A 19744-nucleotide genomic window follows, 5' to 3' on the forward strand; every position below is an offset into this window, starting at 1 on the left:
CAGCGTTAATTTACAAAAAAAGTTAAAATACGGTGATAAGAGGTGTCTGACAGACAGTATATGCAATGTGCCCCTCTGGAGTGAGTGTGGAAATATAGTGGCCCTCTCCATCATCAAAGTTGCATCACCCCTGGTGTAGAGGATAGCTGATCTACAAGCTCGTATAGGGCTGCTATTTTTGGCTAAGATTCCCCCGAGAATGGGGTTCAAGTGCTTAACCCAGTAATCTGTTTAACAGGAGTAGTTCACCCCAAAAAAATACTTATTTACTATCAATTATATTCCCCATGAAGCCTTGAATTCATGGGAAAAAAAATAGTTTGTCAATAATTTGCCAATAATTTGATGACCGGCGAGGTCTCTGGTAGGAGACTCAAAGAGTCTTCTATACTATAAGTCTCCTATTGGCTCAGGAATGTGACAAAATGCTCAAAAACCAAACAAAAACGTGTTGAATTCAACACGTTTTTTTTAAGGCTTCATGGGGTATGTGTTTTTTGGCGGGTGAACTACTCCTTTAAGTCATTGAGTGCCATTAACGTGTTTCACGTGTTTTACCGCTATGGGCAACGTGCCAATGACGTGTTTGACGTGTTCTTAAAAAAATTGTAAAAAAACATGTTCAGAACCCAAGATATAATTATCTGAAGATTTGCAGCTCCATCCACTCCTTGTTTAACTTATAACTGAAAAAGGCTCTATCTCGCTTCCTAAGCACTTTTTTTTTACTTAGAAAAAATCTCTGGCACTGGGACAACATAGCCAGAAATAATTCTGGCACTCGGTGAGTTAAGAAGACACCCTTATTATTCATAAATGTGGCCTGGATGTCCATGTTTATTCTGAGCAGAGTCACTGACAGGTTTATGACCACCTTTTGGTGTAAACTAACTAAGTGCATTTACTCAAGTGCTGTACTTAACAGAGTATTTCCAATTTTCAGTACTTTTACTTCTACTCCACTACATCTCAGAGGCAAATATTGTACTTTTACTCCAGTACAATTATCTGAAAACTTAAGTTACCAGTTACTTTACAGATATAAATGATTACATTATAAAACATATATTTACCACTTTAGCCCTATTTTATGCCTACGCTATTTTCAAACATTTTAGTACTTTACTTTTGATACTTTAAGTACATTTTGATACCAATACTTTAGTACTTTTACTCAAGTTAATTTAGAAATCCAGACTTTTACTTAACAGAATACTTCTACATTGCAAGAAACACTCAATTGGAATATACATATTTTGCTGGGTTCTCAGGAGGCTATAACATAATTATGATAAAGCGTATCTGGCTTTTCTTGAGTTTTGTGGTATAGGAAGAAAAATAAGAATGTAAATTGTGCAACTCATATTACATTTTGTAATATGTTGTTTTTAATAAAATGTATTTAACCAAAACATAAAGCATATCTGACTTAACTCATTCAGTGCCACTTGCCAAAATTCATTGTAAAAAAGTGCCATTCAGTGCCACAGCCAAAATTCATTGTAAAAAAAAAGGTGCTTAGGAGCTGAGATACAGCCTTTTTCAGTAAGAAGTTAAACAAGAAGTGAATGGAGCAGAACATTTTCAAATCATCATATCTTGGGTTCTGAACATTTTTTCTAAAAATAAATAAATACAATTATAATTTTTTTTGACGGTTTTAACGTCCTCTGGCACAGGGCTTATTACATAGGACGTATTTTACGTCCAGTGGCACTCTTAAAGGGAAATTTCGTCCGACGGTTTTCTTGCCTTTTGTATGATATGATAATCTAGGGGGGGAAAAAAATCATAATTTCATAACGAGCCACCGCAGCTAAAAACCTGAGTGTATAGGCCGTGTGCTAGATCGTTTATTTTAATATCTTTCCCCCCCTTTTATTTGGTGAGATCTGAAGTTTATATCGACGGAACCCCTCCATAGTTTTTATGTCGGATATGCATTTCCGGAAGTCTCGCAAGACGAGATTTCGCACGTGACGTCATCCATGTCACTTTGTCAACAGTACGGTGGCCCATTTGAGACAAAAACAACGTGGAGCGTTTACTGTCCTTAAAAAGAGTTAGATCTCACAAAAAAAAAACACTTCAAAGGATTGTAACAGGTTCAGGGGATATCGGTAATCAGCACAGGTGCAAATAATGTTCCTAATCAGTAGCTGTTCTTTCACATAAAGACACTCTATTACAGAGTCAAACTCCAGACTGGTCACACTTCCTGGCAGAGATGTGCGCTCCACTGAGCATTTGAACCTTTCTAGTGGTTTTTAGTCATGGCTGCCAGTTCCCACCTGATGTTGTGAGGGAGTTCTGACTGCTCCACACCGTACTGAATAACTACTAGCTTGCATAATGTCTTCAGTGTTGGACTTAAATCTAAGATATACAGACCACCATAGACCTGGCTTCCAAAGAGTATGATACGATCTCCCACCATGCAACAGCACATATAATACGTCCGAGAAGGGCCGTTTCCCTTGAGTTCAACCTTATTCCAGGTGAAGGTCACTGGGCTGAATTTCCACACATCATTTAAGTATTTGCTGTTGTTGTATTTTTTGCCACCATATATGTACAGCTCTCCATTGTAGGCAAAGGCTGAATGACCAAAGCGTCCTTCTGGGTGAGGCTGTGCAGGAGGTGTGTTCGGCCAGTTGTTGGTCTCTGTGTCAAACACTCTGATGTTGACTCTCTCGTCCCCACGGCCACCAAATACAAACATCTTTGTCCCGATGATGGTGGCAGAGTGATATAGTGAAACAGGTGGAGTTCCTCTGGTTTTAATTAAAGCCCAGACCATTGTGGTGGTGTCCAACTTGTACATGTCATTAGTATTTCCAGTCCGGTACTCGATTCCTCCATAGATATACATGACCTTCTCCAAGACACAGGCTGTGTGAATGTACCTCGCCTCTGGAACGGTTCCAGAGATGTCGGGCTTGAACCATCTGTGGGAGTCGACATCAAATCCATAGAGCAGGTTGTGGTAAGGAAACCCTCCCCAGATGTAGACGCAATCTGCTATAAGTACAGCTGTGTGGCCCCAGCGCCTCGAGGGAACATCAGGGGGACCTTCTCCTCCTCCATTTGTCCATGGGGGCAACTTCCTCCAGCGTAGAGACACAGTGTTAAAGATGTGGACTTCCATCTGACCACTGTTGTTCTTCTGATAGTTTCCTTCAAATGAGTACACCTTGTGTCCGACTACCACAGCAGCTGGGGTGTCATTATCATGTCCTTTCAGATGTATCGTCCAGTGAAACATTTCACACACCAGCACCACTGTGAATCAGTGCAACTAATTTACAGAAAGGTTGTTAGAAAGCAGGGCAATTTATTTCCATAAGTGGCTGAATGGTGTTGTGTTATAAACTACAATAACGACATTTAAAAGGACAATTACATCTGATGTCATAATGATGTTGTGATATCATTGCGTGATGACATCATTATCTGAAATATCTAATGACGTTACTCAACCTGAATGTCTATTTTAGCTAAATCTATGATCTGAATTTTGTCAGTACTATGACATCAGTAATCCATATTTGGGCGGTTGACTCGTTATGGAATTATTCATGTTTCTACTGTACCACTCGTCCTAGGATATCATATCATAGAAAAGGTAAGAAAACCGTGGGGCTAAATTCCCCTTTAACCGGGCACTGCTGATTATCAAGTCCCATTTCCCAGTCACATCTTTGATTCAGGATATTAATCTCTTTATGGGTACAGAACCATAATTAAAAGGTTGAGTGCTATATTAAACATAATGGCAGTGATGACAAAGTATGAAGATATGACTTAACTGGTAGGCCTACAATCAGAGTGACTTCATGACTATGTTTTTTAACCACTTAAACACTATATATACTTAGTCAAATGGAACTGAGTTGGCTCTGATTTTTCCCCTGTACACCAAATCTCTTTGGTGTAGAGCATACATGGGCAACTGGCGGCCCGTGGGCCACATGCGGCCCCCACCTTCACTTAATGCGGCCCGCAGGTTAATATCAGAATACTGATATATTATTGATTTCAGCTGTTACAATTCCTAACATGCAAACATGACCCGCTTTAATTACTTCAGTCTATATTAGTAGCTCAATGACTAGTATTACAATTCTATTGTCTTTTTTATGTCTTTTCAGGATTCCAATTAAAAAATAGGAAAAAAAACATTATTCCAATTAAAAAAATAGCAAAAATAGCAGATCTACAAGCTCAAAACGCGTCGCGGTACGACGCGTTTTGAGCTGCAATTACAGCATTAATTTACAAAAAAAGTTAAAATACGGTGATAAGAGGTGTCTGACCGACAGTATATGCAATGTGGCCCTCTGGAGTGAGTGTGGAAATATAGTGGCCCTCTCCATCATCAAAGTTGCATCACCCCTGGTGTAGAGGATAGCTGATGTACAAGCTCGTATAGGGCTGCTATTTTTGGCTAAGATTCCCCCGAGAATGGGGTTCAAGTGCTTAACCCAGTAATCTGTTTAACAGGAGTAGTTCACCCCAAAAAAAATACGTATTTACTATCAATTACATTCCCCATGAAGCCTTGAATTCATGGAGATTTTTTTTGTTTGTCAATAATTTGAAAATAATTTGATGACCGGCGAGGTCTCCGGTAGGAGACTCAAAGAGTCTTCTATACTATAAGTCTCCTATTGGCTCAGGAATGTGACAAAATGCTCAAAAACCAAACAAAAACGTTTTGAATTCAACACGTTTTTTTAAGGCTTCATGGGGTATGTGTTTTTTGGCGGGTGAACTACTCCTTTAAGTCATTGAGTGCCATTAACGTGTTTCACGTGTTTTACCGCTATGGGCAACGTGCCAATGACGTGTTTGACGTGTTCTTAAAAAAATTGTAAAAAAACATGTTCAGAACCCAAGATATAATTATCTGAAGATTTGCAGCTCCATCCACTCCTTGTTTAACTTATAACTGAAAAAGGCTCTATCTCGCTTCCTAAGCACTTTTTTTTTACTTAGAAAAAATCTCTGGCACTGGGACAACATAGCCAGAAATAATTCTGGCATTCGGTGAGTTAAGAAGACACCCTTATTATTCATAACTGTGGCCTGGATGTCCATGTTTATTCTGAGCAGAGTAACTGACAGGTTTATGACCACCTTTTGGTGTAAACTAACTAAGTACATTTACTCACGTGCTGTACTTAACAGAGTATTTACAATTTTCAGTACTTTTACTTCTACTCCGCTACATCTCAGAGGCAAATATTGTACTTTTACTCCAGTACAATTATCTGAAAACTTAAGTTACCAGTTACTTTACAGATATAAATGATTATATTATAAAACATATATTTACCACTTTAGCCCTATTTTATACCTAGGCTATTTTCAAACATTTTAGTACTTTACTTTTGATACTTTAAGTACATTTTGATACCAATACTTTTGTACTTTTACTCAAGTAAATTTAGAAATCCAGACTTTTACTTAACAGAGTACTTCTACATTGCAAGAAACACTCAATTGGAATATACATATTTTGCTGGGTTCTCAGGAGGCTATAACAGAATTATGATAAAGCGTATCTGGCTTTTCTTGTGTTTTGTGGTATAGGAAGAAAAATAAGAATGTAAATTGTGCAACTCATATTACATTTTGTAATATGTTGTTTTTAATAAAATGTATTTAACCAAAACATAAAGCATATCTGACTTAACTCATTCAGTGCCACTTGCCAAAATTCATTGTAAAAAAGTGCCATTCAGTGCCACAGCCAAAATTCATTGTAAAAAAAAAAGTGCTTAGGAGCTGAGATACAGCCTTTTTCAGTAAGAAGTTAAACAAGAAGTGAATGGAGCAGAACATTTTCAAATCATCATATCTTGGGTTCTGAACATTTTTTCCAAAAAAAATAAATAGAATTATTATTTTTTTTGACGGTTTTAACGTCCTCTGGCACAGGGCTTATTACATAGGACGTATTTTACGTCCAGTGGCACTCTTAAAGGGAAATTTCGTCCGACGGTTTTCTTGCCTTTTGTATGATGTTATGATAATCTAGGGGGGAAAAAAATCATAATTTCATAACGAGCCACCGCAGCTAAAAACCTGAGTGTATAGGCCGTGTGCTAGATCGTTTATTTTAATATCTTTCCCCCCCCCCTTTTATTTGGTGAGATCTGAAGTTTATATCGACGGAACCCCTCCATAGTTTTTATGTCGGATATGCATTTCTGGAAGTCTCGCAAGACGAGATTTCGCACGTGACGTCATCCATGTCACTTTGTCAACAGTACGGCGGCCCATTTGAGACAAAAACAACGTGGAGCGTTTACTGTCCTTAAAAAGAGTTAGATCTCGAAGAAAAAAAACACTTCAAAGGATTGTAACAGGTTCAGGGGATATCGGTAATCAGCACAGGTGCAAATAATGTTCCTAATCAGTAGCTGTTCTTTCACATAAAGACACTCTATTACAGAGTCAAACTCCAGACTGGTCACACTTCCTGGCAGAGATGTGCGCTCCACTGAGCATTTGAACCTTTCTAGTGGTTTTTAGTCATGGCTGCCAGTTCCCACCTGATGTCGTGAGGGAGTTCTGACTGCTCCACACCGTACTGAATAACTACTAGCTTGCATAATGTCTTCAGTGTTGGACTTAAATCTAAGATATACAGACCATCAAAGAGAGTGTAGTCTACTTGTATTTTCCGATCTCCAAAGAGTATGATACGATCTCCCACCATGCAACAGCACATATAATACGTCCGAGAAGGGCCGTTTCCCTCGAGTTCAACCTTATTCCAGGTGAAGGTCACTGGGCTGAATTTCCACACATCATTTAAGTATTTGCGGTAGTTGTTGTTTTTGCCACCATATATGTACAGCTCTCCATTGTAGGCAAAGGCTGAATGACCAAAGCGTCCTTCTGGGTGAGGCTGTGCAGGAGGTGTGTTCAGCCAGTTGTTGGTCTCTGTGTCAAACACTCTGATGTTGACTCCCTCGTCCCCACGGCCACCAAATACAAACATCTTTGTCCCGATGATGGTGGCAGAGTGATATAGTGAAACAGGTGGAGTTCCTCTGGTGTTAATTAAAGCCCAGACCATTGTGGTGGTGTCCAACTTGTACATGTCATTAGTATTTCCAGTCCGGTACTCGATTCCTCCATAGATATACATGACCTTCTCCAAGACACAGGCTGTGTGAATGTACCTCGCCTCTGGAACGGTTCCAGAGATGTCGGGCTTGAACCATCTGTGGGAGTCGACATCAAATCCATAGAGCAGGTTGTGGTAAGGAAACCCTCCCCAGATGTAGACGCAATCTGCTATAAGTACAGCTGTGTGGCCCCAGCGCCTCGAGGGAACATCAGGGGGACCTTCTCCTCCTCCATTTGTCCATGGGGGCAACTTCCTCCAGCGTAGAGACACAGTGTTAAAGATGTGGACTTCCATCTGACCACTGTTGTTCTTCTGATAGTTTCCTTCAAATGAGTACACCTTGTGTCCGACTACCACAGCAGCTGGGGTGTCATTATCATGTCCTTTCAGATGTATCGTCCAGTGAAACATTTCACACACCAGCACCACTGTGAATCAGTGCAACTAATTTACAGAAAGGTTGTTAGAAAGCAGGGCAATTTATTTCCATAAGTGGCTGAATGGTGTTGTGTTATAAACTACAATAACGACATTTAAAAGGACAATTACATCTGATGTCATAATGATGTTGTGATATCATTGCGTGATGACATCATTATATGGAATAGCTAATGACGTTACTCAACCTGAATGTCTATTTCAGCTAAATCTATGATCTGAATTTTGTCAGTACTATGACATCAGTAATCCATATTTGGGCGGTTGACTCGTTATGGAATTATTCATGTTTCTACTGTACCACTCGTCCTAGGATATCATATCATAGAAAAGGTAAGAAAACCGTTGGGCTAAATTCCCCTTTAACCGGGCACTGCTGATTATCAAGTCCCATTTCCCAGTCACTTCTTTGATTCAGGATATTAATCTCTTTATGGGTACAGAACCATAATTAAAAGGTTGAGTGCTATATTAAACATAATGGCAGTGATGACAAAGTATGATGATATGACTTAACTGGTAGGCCTACAATCAAAGTGACTTCATGACTATGTTTTTAACCACTTAAACACTATATATACTTATTAAAATGGAACTGAGTTGGCTCTGCTTTTCCCCCTGTACAGCATACATGGGCAACTGGCGGCCCCCACCTTTTTAATACTTTACTTTTGATACTTTAAGTACATTTTGATACCAATACTTTTGTACTTTTACTCAAGTAAATGTAGAAATCCGTACTTTTACTTAATAGAGTACTTCTACATTGCAAGAAACACTCAATTGGAATATACATATTTTGCTGGGTTCTCAGGAGGCTATAACAGAATCATGATAAAACGTATCTGGCTTTTCTTGGGTTTTGTTTTATAGGAAGAAAAATAAGAATGCAAATTGTGCAACTCATATTACATTTTGTAATATGTTGTTCTTAACAACTCATTCAGTGCCAAACTTATTTCTGGCTTTATCACCCCTGTGCCAAGGCCAAAAATACATTGTAAAAAAAAAAGTGCTTAGGAGCCGAGATACAGCCTTTTTCTTTAAGAAGTTAAACAAGAAGTGAATGGAGCAGAACATTTTCAAATCATCATATCTTTTATTCTGAAAAAAAAAATCTTTTTATTTTTTTAAATTCTTTATTATGACGTCGACGACGTCATTGGCACTCCGGGCTTATGAAAAACGTGACGTCGGCAACGTCAATGGCACTGAATGAGTTAATGAAATGTATTTAACCAAAACATAAATCATATCTGGCTTAAAGGGGAATTTCGCCCAACGGTTTTCTTACCTTTTCTATGATGTTATGATAATCTAGGGGGAAAAAAAACATAATATCATAACGAGTCAACCGCAGCTAAAACCTGAGTGTATAGGCCGTGTGCTAGATCGTTTATTTTAATAGCTTTTTCCCCCCCTTTTATTTGGGGAGATCTGAAGTTTATATCGACGGAAACCCTCCATAGTTTTTATGTCGGATACGCATCTCCGGAAGTCTCGCGAGACGAGATTTCACACGTCACGTCATCCATGTCACTTTGTCAACAGTACGGCGGCCCATTTGAGACAAAAACAACGTGGAGCGTTTACTGTCCTTAACACATTGATTGCCAAGATATTAAACATAGTTTTCTATCCCCTTGCCAGCGTATAATTACCTCAATCCGATGATATTTGAAACGCCGTGGAACCGACATTGTGTCCCAAAAACACAAACAAAATAGTCCCCGTGGGTTAGCGGAGGGATCTGTGTATCCATAGGAACGACAACGTTCCAACAGCAATCCGCCATTTTGGGGCTTCGGCCCGCGGAAAACCAGTGGTTTTCAATGCAAAAAAAGAAACTGAGTTACAGTTGTTTTTCTGAAAATCCCAAACAGGAAGCGGATGTTTTCCTGTTTTTTTGGAACGACGTCACATCCACATTCTACTTCTCTGAATGACGATCGATCATTCCAAAGCTGTGTTAGGTTGCCCCTTGTGGAGTTTTCCCCCAAAAATGAAAGAACGCATCAATGCGATCTTGGCAATCAATGTGTTAAAAAGAGTTAGATCTCACAACAACAAAAAAACACTTCTAAGGATTGTAACAGGTGCAGGGGATATCGGTAATCAGCACAGGTGCAAATAATGTTCCTAATCAGTAGCTGTTCTTTCACATAAAGACACTCTATTACAGAGTCAAATTCCAGACTGGTCACACTTCCTGGCAGAGATGTGCGCTCCACTGAGCATGTGAACCTTTCTAGTGGTTTTTAGTCATGGCTGCCAGTTCCCACCTGATGTCGTGAGGGAGTTCTGACTGCTCCACACCGTACTGAATAACTACTAGCTTGCATAATGTCTTCAGTGTTGGACTTAAATCTAAGATGTAAAGATCATCAGAGAGATGGTGGTCTACTTGTATTTTCCGATCTCCAAAGCGTATGATACGATCTCCCACCATGCAACAGCACATATAATACGTCTGAGAAGGGCCGTTTCCCTTGAGTTCAACCTTATTCCAGGTGAAGGTCACTGGGCTGAATTTCCACACATCATTTAAGTATTTGCGGTTGTTGTTGTTTTTGCCACCATATATGTACAGCTCTCCATTGTAGGCAAAGGCTGAATGACCAAAGCGTCCTTCTGGGTGAGGCTGTGCAGGAGGTGTGTTCAGCCAGTTGTTGGTCTCGGTGTCAAACACACTGAAGTTGTAGACTAATGCGACTCCGTAGTCCCCACAGCCCCCAAATACAAACATCTTTGTCCCGATGATGGTGGCAGAGTGATATAGTGAAACAGGTGGTGGAGTTCCTCTGGTGTTAATTAAAGCCCAGACCATTGTGGTGGTGTCCAACTTGTACATGTCATTAGTATTTCCAGTCCGGTACTTGATTCCTCCATAGATATACATGACCTTCTCCAAGACACAGGCTGTGTGAATGTACCTCGCCTCTGGAACGGTTCCAGAGATCTCGGGCTTGAACCATCTGTGGGAGTCGACATCAAATCCATAGAGCAGGTTGCAGTAAAGAAGCCCTCCCCAGATGTAGACGCAATCTGCTATAAGTACAGCTGTGTGGCCCCAGCGCCTCGAGGGAACATCAGGGGGACCTTCTCCTCCATTTGTCCATGGGGGCAACTTCCTCCAGCGTAGAGACACAGTGTTAAAGATGTGGACTTCCATCTGACCACTGTTGTTCTTCTGATAGTTTCCTTCAAATGAGTACACCTTGTGTCCGACTACCACAGCAGCTGGGGTGTCATTATCATGTCCTTTCAGATGTATCGTCCAGTGAAACATTTCACACACCAGCACCACTGTGAATTCAATCAATCAATCAATCAGTGCAACTAATTTACAGAAAGGTTGTTAGAAGGCAGGGCAATTTATTTCCATAAGTTGCTGCATGGTGTTGTGTTATAAACTACAATAACGACATTTAAAAGGACAATTACATCTGATGTCATAATGATGTTGTGATATCATTGCGTGATGACATCATTATATGGAATATCTAATGACGTTACTCAACCTGAATGTCTATTTCAGCTAAATCTATGATCTGAATTTTGTCAGTACTATGACATCAGTAATCCATATTTGGGCGGTTGACTCGTTATGGAATTATTCATGTTTCTACTGTACCACTCGTCCTAGGATATCATATCATAGAAAAGGTAAGAAAACCGTGGGGCTAAATCCCCCTTTAACCGGGCACTGCTGATTATCAAGTCCCATTTCCCAGTCACATCTTTGATTCAGGATATTAATCTCTTTATGGGTACAGAACCATAATTAAAAGGTTGAGTGCTATATTAAACATAATGGCAGTGATGACAAAGTATGAAGATATGACTTAAAGTTGTACAATGCAGAATCCCAAATAACGATTTTTAGCAACCTCTGCTGGTCACTACCGTCACTGCATACAATTTCCGTAATCCTCGATTACCCAGAATTCCATTCGTTTTCACCGGAAGCCGGAAGCGTTTCAAAAAGCGATCTTTTAATTGTTTTATACTATCTACGGATCGTTTCTCTTAGCCAGTGGAGCATTAGTTACCATGAGCTGTGCTTTCTTTTTCTGTTCTTTTTCGATCTTCCAATCCTACATTATCTTAACATCAGCGTGAGGTTCCTTTTTGTTATAGCGCGGTAGTTCCTGGCCAAACAGGAAACCGTTGCGGTAGTTCCTGGGGACGTCGGCCACGACGTCATGACGTTGGCCAGGAACGTCATTTCCCCGGGAAAGTCCCCCCAGTCCACTTTCAATAGAAAATATATAAATAAAAGGCTTCCGGGGGTGAAATTCACGGAGTGGGTGTTGTGAAACTTTTGCCACTCGCAAAAGATATACAATTTAACTTTAGTTTTGTTGAAAACGTTACCTAGTATTACTTTAACTGGTAGGCCTACAATCAGAGTGACTTCATGACTATGTTTTTAACCACTTAAACACTATATATACTTAGTCAAATGGAACTGAGTTGGCTCTGCTTTTTCCCCTGTACACCAAATCTCTTTGGTGTAGAGCATACATGGGCAACTGGCGGCCCGGGGGCCACATGCGGCCCCCACCTTCACTTAATGCGGCCCGCAGGTTAATATCAGAATACTGATATATTATTGATTTCAGCTGTTACAATTCCTAACATGCAAACATGACCCGCTTTAATTACTTCAGTCTATATTAGTAGCTCAATGACTAGTATTACAATTCTATTGTCTTTTTTATGTCTTTTCAGGATTCCAATTAAAAAATAGGAAAAAAAAATCTGGATTCCAATTCAAAAATAGCAAAAATAGCAGATCTACAAGCTCACGTACAGCATTGAAGTACAGCATTGATTTACGAAAAAAGTTAAAATACGGAGATAAGAGGTGTCTGACCGACAGTATATGCAATGTGGCCCTCTGGAGTGAGTGTGGAAATATAGTGGCCCTCTCCATCATCAAAGTTGCCCACCCCTGCTTTTGGAGGTACCTGGAACACAATATTTTACAAATGTTCGCTTTAAAAAATATATATTCAAAGTTTTGCACAATTTTTTTTTTTTTCAAAAATAGTAGATTATCTGCTATATCTGCTATTTTTGTATAGCCAAAAAACACACATCCGTTCCCGGTCTAAATTGGTTAAAACTATTACGAAAAAGTTTTGTCGACTTACCTTTTTTCCACTGACGAAAACTAAATAAAAACTTAAGCTATGTTGACTAAAACTAGTCCGATAACAAATGCAAAACAAAGCCAGACATTTTGGAGTTTTTTTCTGGGCATTTTCACTTTTTCCGGAGACTGTCGTTTGTCCTTTGCCCTACACTCAACCTTTGGTGAGTTGAGTATGAAAGTGGGTTTGAAAGGACTGTGATTTATTCTGCAGCACCATCTGTTATCTGTACAGGGTTTACTGTCACAATGATATTCTGTATTAATAATGTATGGACTTATAGTGAGGTCATTCTATTAGCTTGAGTGAGGGGAGGAGGCCATACCTTTGTTTGTTTGTGTGTGTGTGTGCGCGCGCGCGAGTGAGTGGGTGTTTGCGAGTGAGAGAGACGGGATCGAGTGTGTGTGTGTGTGTGTGTGTGTGTGTGTGTGTGTGTGTGTGAGAGAGTGTATGAGAGAGCGATTCTACTGTATGTGTGTGTGTAAGATAGAGAGAGAGGGTTAGCTGTAGTCGTGGGAGATTGCAGGGTAGCAAAGTGTGAAATTAAGGAGTGTGTGTGTCTACTCAGGCATTGGACATGTAATTGGGTGATGGCACACACACACACACACACACACACACACACACACACACACACACACACACACACACACACACACACACACACACACACACACACACACACACACACACACACACACACACACGCAGGTATGAACCTAGTCCTGGGTCTCTAGTCCAGTAAAGTTATTGACCACTCACAAGCCATTTGGAAAACTGCAACTTCTGCGCTCACTCAATATCAGACCCAGTCCTGCTGTCAACACAGTCTGCAGCAACATGATGTCTCTCTCTCGCTCTCTCTCTCTCTCGCTCGATCGCTCGCTCGTGCTCTCTCTCTCTCTCTCTCTCTCGTGCCTAATTTTATATTCCATCGTACGACAATGTTCCGGGGGTCCCTGGAACTAAATATTTTTTACAAATGTTCGCTTAAAAAAAATAATATATATATTCAAAGATTTGCACATATTTTCATGATTTTTCAAAAAAAATAGCAGATCTACAAGCTCATAGCGCGTCACTCCGTGCCGTGCTATGAGCTTGCAGATCTGCTATTTTTGGAAAAACGTGAACATTGTGCAAACCTTTTGAATGTAATATATATATCAAATCTTTGCTTCTGGGGGTCCCTGGCACAACATATTTTTGAGATGGCCATAATTAATTTAACCCATTGAGACCTGGAACGCATCTGTGTAGTTTTTAGATTTTAGCTGAAAAAAGCATTATTTTACACCTTGGCTATTCAAAAATAGCAGATATACAATCTAGATCTGCTATTTATGAAAAATCGTGAAAATGTGTTTAAATCTTTGAATGTATGTATTTCTAAAGCGAACATTATTAACTCAAATCTTTGCTTCTGGGGGGTCCCTGGAACAAAATATTTTGAGATGGGGGTCCGCGGCCAAATACATATCATTTTGGGGGTCCTTGACATGAAAAAAGGTTTGAGAACCACTGATATAGAAACATACGTTTCTTCAGAAAACTAAAGTTGGGATTTAGAAGACATTTGTAGAATCGGAACCTCTGGTCTTAATGGTTAAAAGAAAAATGGAAACTTAGGAGAAAAAAAAGGGGTATTTACTTGACCCATAAAAATGGGTCCGCGACCCTCAAATGGGTCCCGATCCAGTGTTTGACATCAAATTCTCTCTTTTGGGGGTCTCGAGCTAAAAAAAAGGTTTGGAATCACTGGTCTAGGACTCTCTCATACAGGGACGTGCAGAGAATGTTAGAGGGGCAGGGGCTGAAGTTTCCAAAAGGGCACTTTTGGTGAAAATACAGAAAATAGCCGATCTCCAAGCTCACAACGAGTCGCGCTGCGACGCGTTGTGAGCTTTGAGATTGGCTATTTTCGGTGCGTGATGCCACACTCAACTAAAGCTTTCAAGATTCAAGCCAATACTGGAGATGCAATTCTTTCAACATAAAATGCTTGCGTTCAAGTTCAGGAGAGTTTGGAAAAGGCAATTCTCTTGAACGCTGCATTCAGGTACGGCAGGGCTACTCAACTTAAGATGGCTCAGGGGCCACTCAGCAAAATACCAAAAGTCCAAGGGGCCGCAAGCTAAAAATGACGGTCCTATTTTGGATTTTTTGATTTTGTAACACACACTACACATTGTTATAAGAAAATGTACATTTTGACATCATATTCTTTTCACTGTACCTGTTCATTTTGTGTGTATGTCCAGTGGCATCAGTTCAGCAAAAGCTAAGGTATGGCAAGGTTAGGGTTGCCAACTCCCAGAGATTGAAATAAGGGACACCTATCCTGGGGGTCAAACCCCCCAAAAAACCCGAAATGCATAGAAAACTATGCATTATACCTGTAACAATTGACACACCTGTATGTATGTCTGTTTTTTTCTAAATGTAGCAACCCATATATTTGAACGGAAATGTATATTTTTATCCTGTGCTTAAAAAAAAAAAAATTCAGATGGGTAAAAAGGGCAGGGGCTCAAGCCCCCTTTGATGTCTATGTGTGCACGTGCCTGCTCTCATATCCATTGTTTTTGGTCCTGTGTGTTCTCTCTCTCCAGGAGCCCTGGATCGCTGTGTGATGGGCATAACGGCCGTGGAGATCCTGAACGCCTGCGACGAGCTGGCCCCGGCGACGGTGGACGCCCTCAGCCACCCGGCGGTCAACCTGAAGCAGGCCATGACCCGCCGCAGCCTGGCCGCTCTGAAGAACATGGCCACGCACAAGCTGCAGACCCTGGCCACTAACCTGCTGGCTGCTGACCAAGCTGATAAGGTCAGTTACACTTCATGTTACTTTGTGTGTTGTGTGTGTGTTGTGTGTGTGTTGTGTGTTGTGTGTGTGTGTGTGTGTGTGTGTGTGGTTGTGTGTGTGTGTATGTGTGTGTGTGTGTGTGTGTGTGTGTGTTTCATAGCTTGTACCACAGTGGTAAACCGACGTGTTGATGTGTGTGTGTGTGTGTGTTGAGAGCCCCAGATGCCTGTTTATAAAGCATGAAGTGCTTTTGATATAGCTGATGGTACAGGGAGTTAACTCATTCAATCCGGTAACGCATCTCTGTCATTTTTAGATTTCTTAGGCTATTCAAAAAATTGCAGATATACAAGCTCATAGAGTGTCACCAAGTGCCGTGCAATGAGCTTGTAGATCTGCTATAATAAAAAAATAAAAAAAAGAGAAACAATTTAAAGCGAGCATTTGTAACTCAAATCTTTGTGTCTGGGGGTCCCTGGAACAACATATTTGACAAATGTTTGCTTTAAAAAATATACATTCAAAGATTTGCAACAAAAAAAAAGTTTAAAAAGAAAAATAGCAGGTATCTGCTATTTTATGAATAGCCAAAGAAATCTAAAATGACAGATGTGTTCCCGGATCAAATGGGTCGAATGGAGGCCAGGCAGCGGCATAAGGTATAGCCCCAGTTACACAGCAACACATTTTTTTTTTGTTATAAACAATATAATATGTGTTTATTGTTTCACTGTTGCAGTTCAGTGTCTTCTAGAGAGCGAGAGATATATTGAGTCCAAACGTGTAGTAGAGAGAGACTGAGTCCAGTGTCTCTACTGGAGAGAGATGTTGAGTCTACAGTCTAGTGTGTTATAGATGGAGAGATTCAGTGAGTTCAGTGTGTTGTAGTGAGAGAGAGAGAGAGAGAGAGTTTAGTGTAGAGAAGTTGTCACCAAGCCAGTGTCGCAATCCAGTACCGGTCCATTTCCGCAGCCGCTATACCATTCCACGACGGCAGTCTGCTCTGCACAGAAAGGATCATTGTGTTACTTTGCATATATTTGTGAGAGTGTCATGCAACTCTTCGCAGCACGGTACCGGTTTAACTCGCCTCGGGGGGGGGCTTCTACCCTAATTTCTTTATTTTCCATTAGGCCAAAGTAGAAGTACCCACTACCAGGAGCAGACTTTTCAAGTGGCTCCCCCCCTTTCGCGGTTCCAAGTAGGCTGAGGCGATACCAAGGGGCGACGTGTGTGTAAAAACACTGCAGACTATTGGATGATTGGTCAGAGAATCGTCACTATAGCGTAAAACGCGCATCCAATCCATGGACGGGAAGTTTTCGAAATGCTTTTGTTATGGTCAGCCGTTGTTGTTGTTGTTGTTGTTGTTGTTGTTGTTTTGTATTTGGTGATGGTGATGGGAGATATTGCAGTTTGCACATTATATTTAGTCTCTGTCGGGGGGAAACCGCATATGTTCCAAAACGGTTACTTTTCAGGATTCAAAAATAGCAAAAGTAGCAGATTTACAAGCTTAAAGGGCAAGACCACTTTGGTAGAGGTTTGGGTTGTGTAGTTACCTTGCTATGATGTAACTCCAAAGGTGGGCAAGAAATAAAAAATAATTGCTCCATTGATTAGAAATTGATAATTCAAAATATGCTCCTCATTGACTTACATTGTACGGTGAAACAGCTCTCAAAGTCACTCTTTTAGCCCAAAAATGAACGCAAACAAAGTTGATTCAGACAATATAGAACATCACCAAACCGAGTACTGTTTTTTTTTTAAATAAAAATGTCAACTTCCTGTTGATTTTGCCATTTTTTATAAGTAGAAAACCCGGACTGGATCGGCGGATCCGGATCCAGATCTTCAAATAGTAAAATCAACAGGAAGTTGACATTTTTATTAAAAAAACAAACAGTACTGGGTTTGGTGATGTTCTATATTGTCTGAATCAGCTTTGTTTAGGTTCATTTATGTGCTAAAAGAGTGACTTTGAGAGCTGTTTTACCGCACAATGTAAGTCAATGAGGAGCATATTTAGAATTATCAATTTCTGATCAATGGAGCAATTATTTTTGATTTCTTGCCCACCTTTGGAGTTACATCATGGCAAGGTAACTACACAACCCAAACCTCTACCAAAGTGGTCTTACCCTTTAATTTACGAAAAAAACACACACAAAGTTAGAATGTGGAGATGAGTGGTTTCTGCCCGACAGCAACTATATTTTATTTATGGACAGTCGGTCTAAGTGGTCAGTGACCAGGTCAGTCCCGAGGTCTTTTACGTCTATTTATATGCAGTTTTTTTTTAATTGTTGATAAGAATGCACACAATGTTGATAAACACCTGACCAGCCCAGGCAGGCACTGAGGGCCAAGGTCAGATGTTAAGTTATCTTTTATACTGTCTTTTATATTCATGTGTTATTCTTCTTATCCAGATTGTACTAGTGTTACTACTAATTATGTACGTTACATAGGGCTTTCACGATTATGACATTTAAGTTCATCTCAAATAGTTATGATTAGGAGATTTTGGGCTTGACGTTCTTGGTGAAAATGTTCAAAAGCTTTCACAAATGTTCAGAAGTAGCAGATCTACAAGCTCAGTTTTGAACATTACACGAACATTTTGGAATAGGGCTTAAGTGTTTTAAATAGAATACATTCTAGATACATGATGTCTAATAATTGTGACAGGCTTATGTACGTGTTATCTACCCCCTTACCTGTATACCGTATCTTTGTTTAATCCTTACTGCGGTGCTGCTATGACAACTTAATTCCCCTCAGGATCAATAAAGGGCTACTGTACTGTATCTACCTATCAATCTGTTTGTATGTTGTATCTCGTCTTTGTTCTTTGCGAGGATGTGTCCTGTGTGTAACTGCCAGTGTGTTAGAAATCGGTGAGATCAGACTGCACGTTGTTAGTTTTTTGCAGTGACAATGTGTTGCGATGCGACGCGCTGTAAGCTTGTATGTAGATTATAAGGTTGAAGTGGTTAAAGGTAGGGTAAGTGATTTTCTTTGGTTAAAATAAGTGTTAAATAGCTCTATATTCTGATAGTACTCATTGCTATAGAGTGTTTGTTCAGTAAAAGGAGTCTCCTTGTCTCTCCAGCTCTATATTAAACAGAAAATGCATTTTCGTTTCATTTCCAATTTTATCCAATCAAGATACAGAACTCAATCAGGATATAGATTAAACAAGTGAAATTGGAAGTGATGACACTAAGAAATGAGCAGGCAAAATTGGAACTGGAACACTATAAAAATGAAGCTTAAAAATCTCCTGATTGGCTGAGATTTTGACACCTACCAGAAATTTTATTTTCTGTTTATTAAAGAGCTGGAGAGACGGGGAGACTCCTGTTACTAAACAAACACTCTATAGCAATGATTACTATCAGAATATAGTGCTTTAACCTTTTAACAAAATACTTTTTGTTTTAACCCAAAAATATCACTTACCCTACCTTTTAATGTTTTGTAATAATAATCCAAATCTGCAAAGTATCTTAAGTTTTCAAATAATTGTAGTGGAGAAAAAGTACAATATTTGCCTCTGAGATGTAGTCGAGTAGAAGTAAAAGTATAGAAAATTGCAAATACTCCAGTAAAGCAAAAGCACCTAAAAACTTTACTTAAAGGGTTAGTTCAGATTTTTTGAGTATTTTCTGTAGGAAATACTTACCATTAATGTAGTGGTTGCAAAGGTATTAGGTAATTGATTGACCGAGTCCCGTGGTTTCGACCCCTCTGTCATATGGTACTATTTTTTGTGTCATATATTTTGTGCGTGAGTAGGCTGCCGCGGCGTAGTGATTCTGGACACAAACATTAGTACCATGTGACAGAGGGGTCGAAATTGAACGAAACCTGCACTATATGGTAGAAATAGGTCAACAATACAAATGATGCTAGTTTTTTTAATTAATTTATTTTTAATGAGCGGCCCCCACCAAATCTACTAATCTACCGGAACTACTTCATATTCATCAGAACCGGGAGGGTGAGAGAGTTTAAAGAGAAAAAAGATGAGAAAGGTTAAGAGAGAGAAGGAAGATGGATAGAGGAAGAGAAAGGAAAAGAAAGCTGGAGAGGCAGAAATGCTTTTACACACACACACACACACACACACACACACACACACACACACACACACACACACACACACACACACACACACACCTAGGTCAG

The 19744-nt window shown here is 39.9% G+C and overlaps 1 protein-coding gene across 1 annotated transcript in view; it reads left to right on the plus strand.

Moving 5' to 3' along the window:
• Positions 1 to 19744, plus strand: part of wdr7 (WD repeat domain 7) — a 145315-nt gene that overhangs the window by 23184 nt on the left and 102387 nt on the right. The window contains exon 15 of the mRNA XM_080419360.1: positions 15354 to 15568. Within this exon, the coding sequence (XP_080275486.1) occupies positions 15354 to 15568 (215 nt within the window). The remainder of the gene's footprint in view (positions 1 to 15353; positions 15569 to 19744) is intronic.

This window comes from Gymnoscopelus braueri (assembly GCF_963280865.1).
Source record: "Gymnoscopelus braueri genome assembly, chromosome: 22".
Lineage (NCBI taxonomy): Eukaryota > Metazoa > Chordata > Actinopteri > Myctophiformes > Myctophidae > Gymnoscopelus > Gymnoscopelus braueri.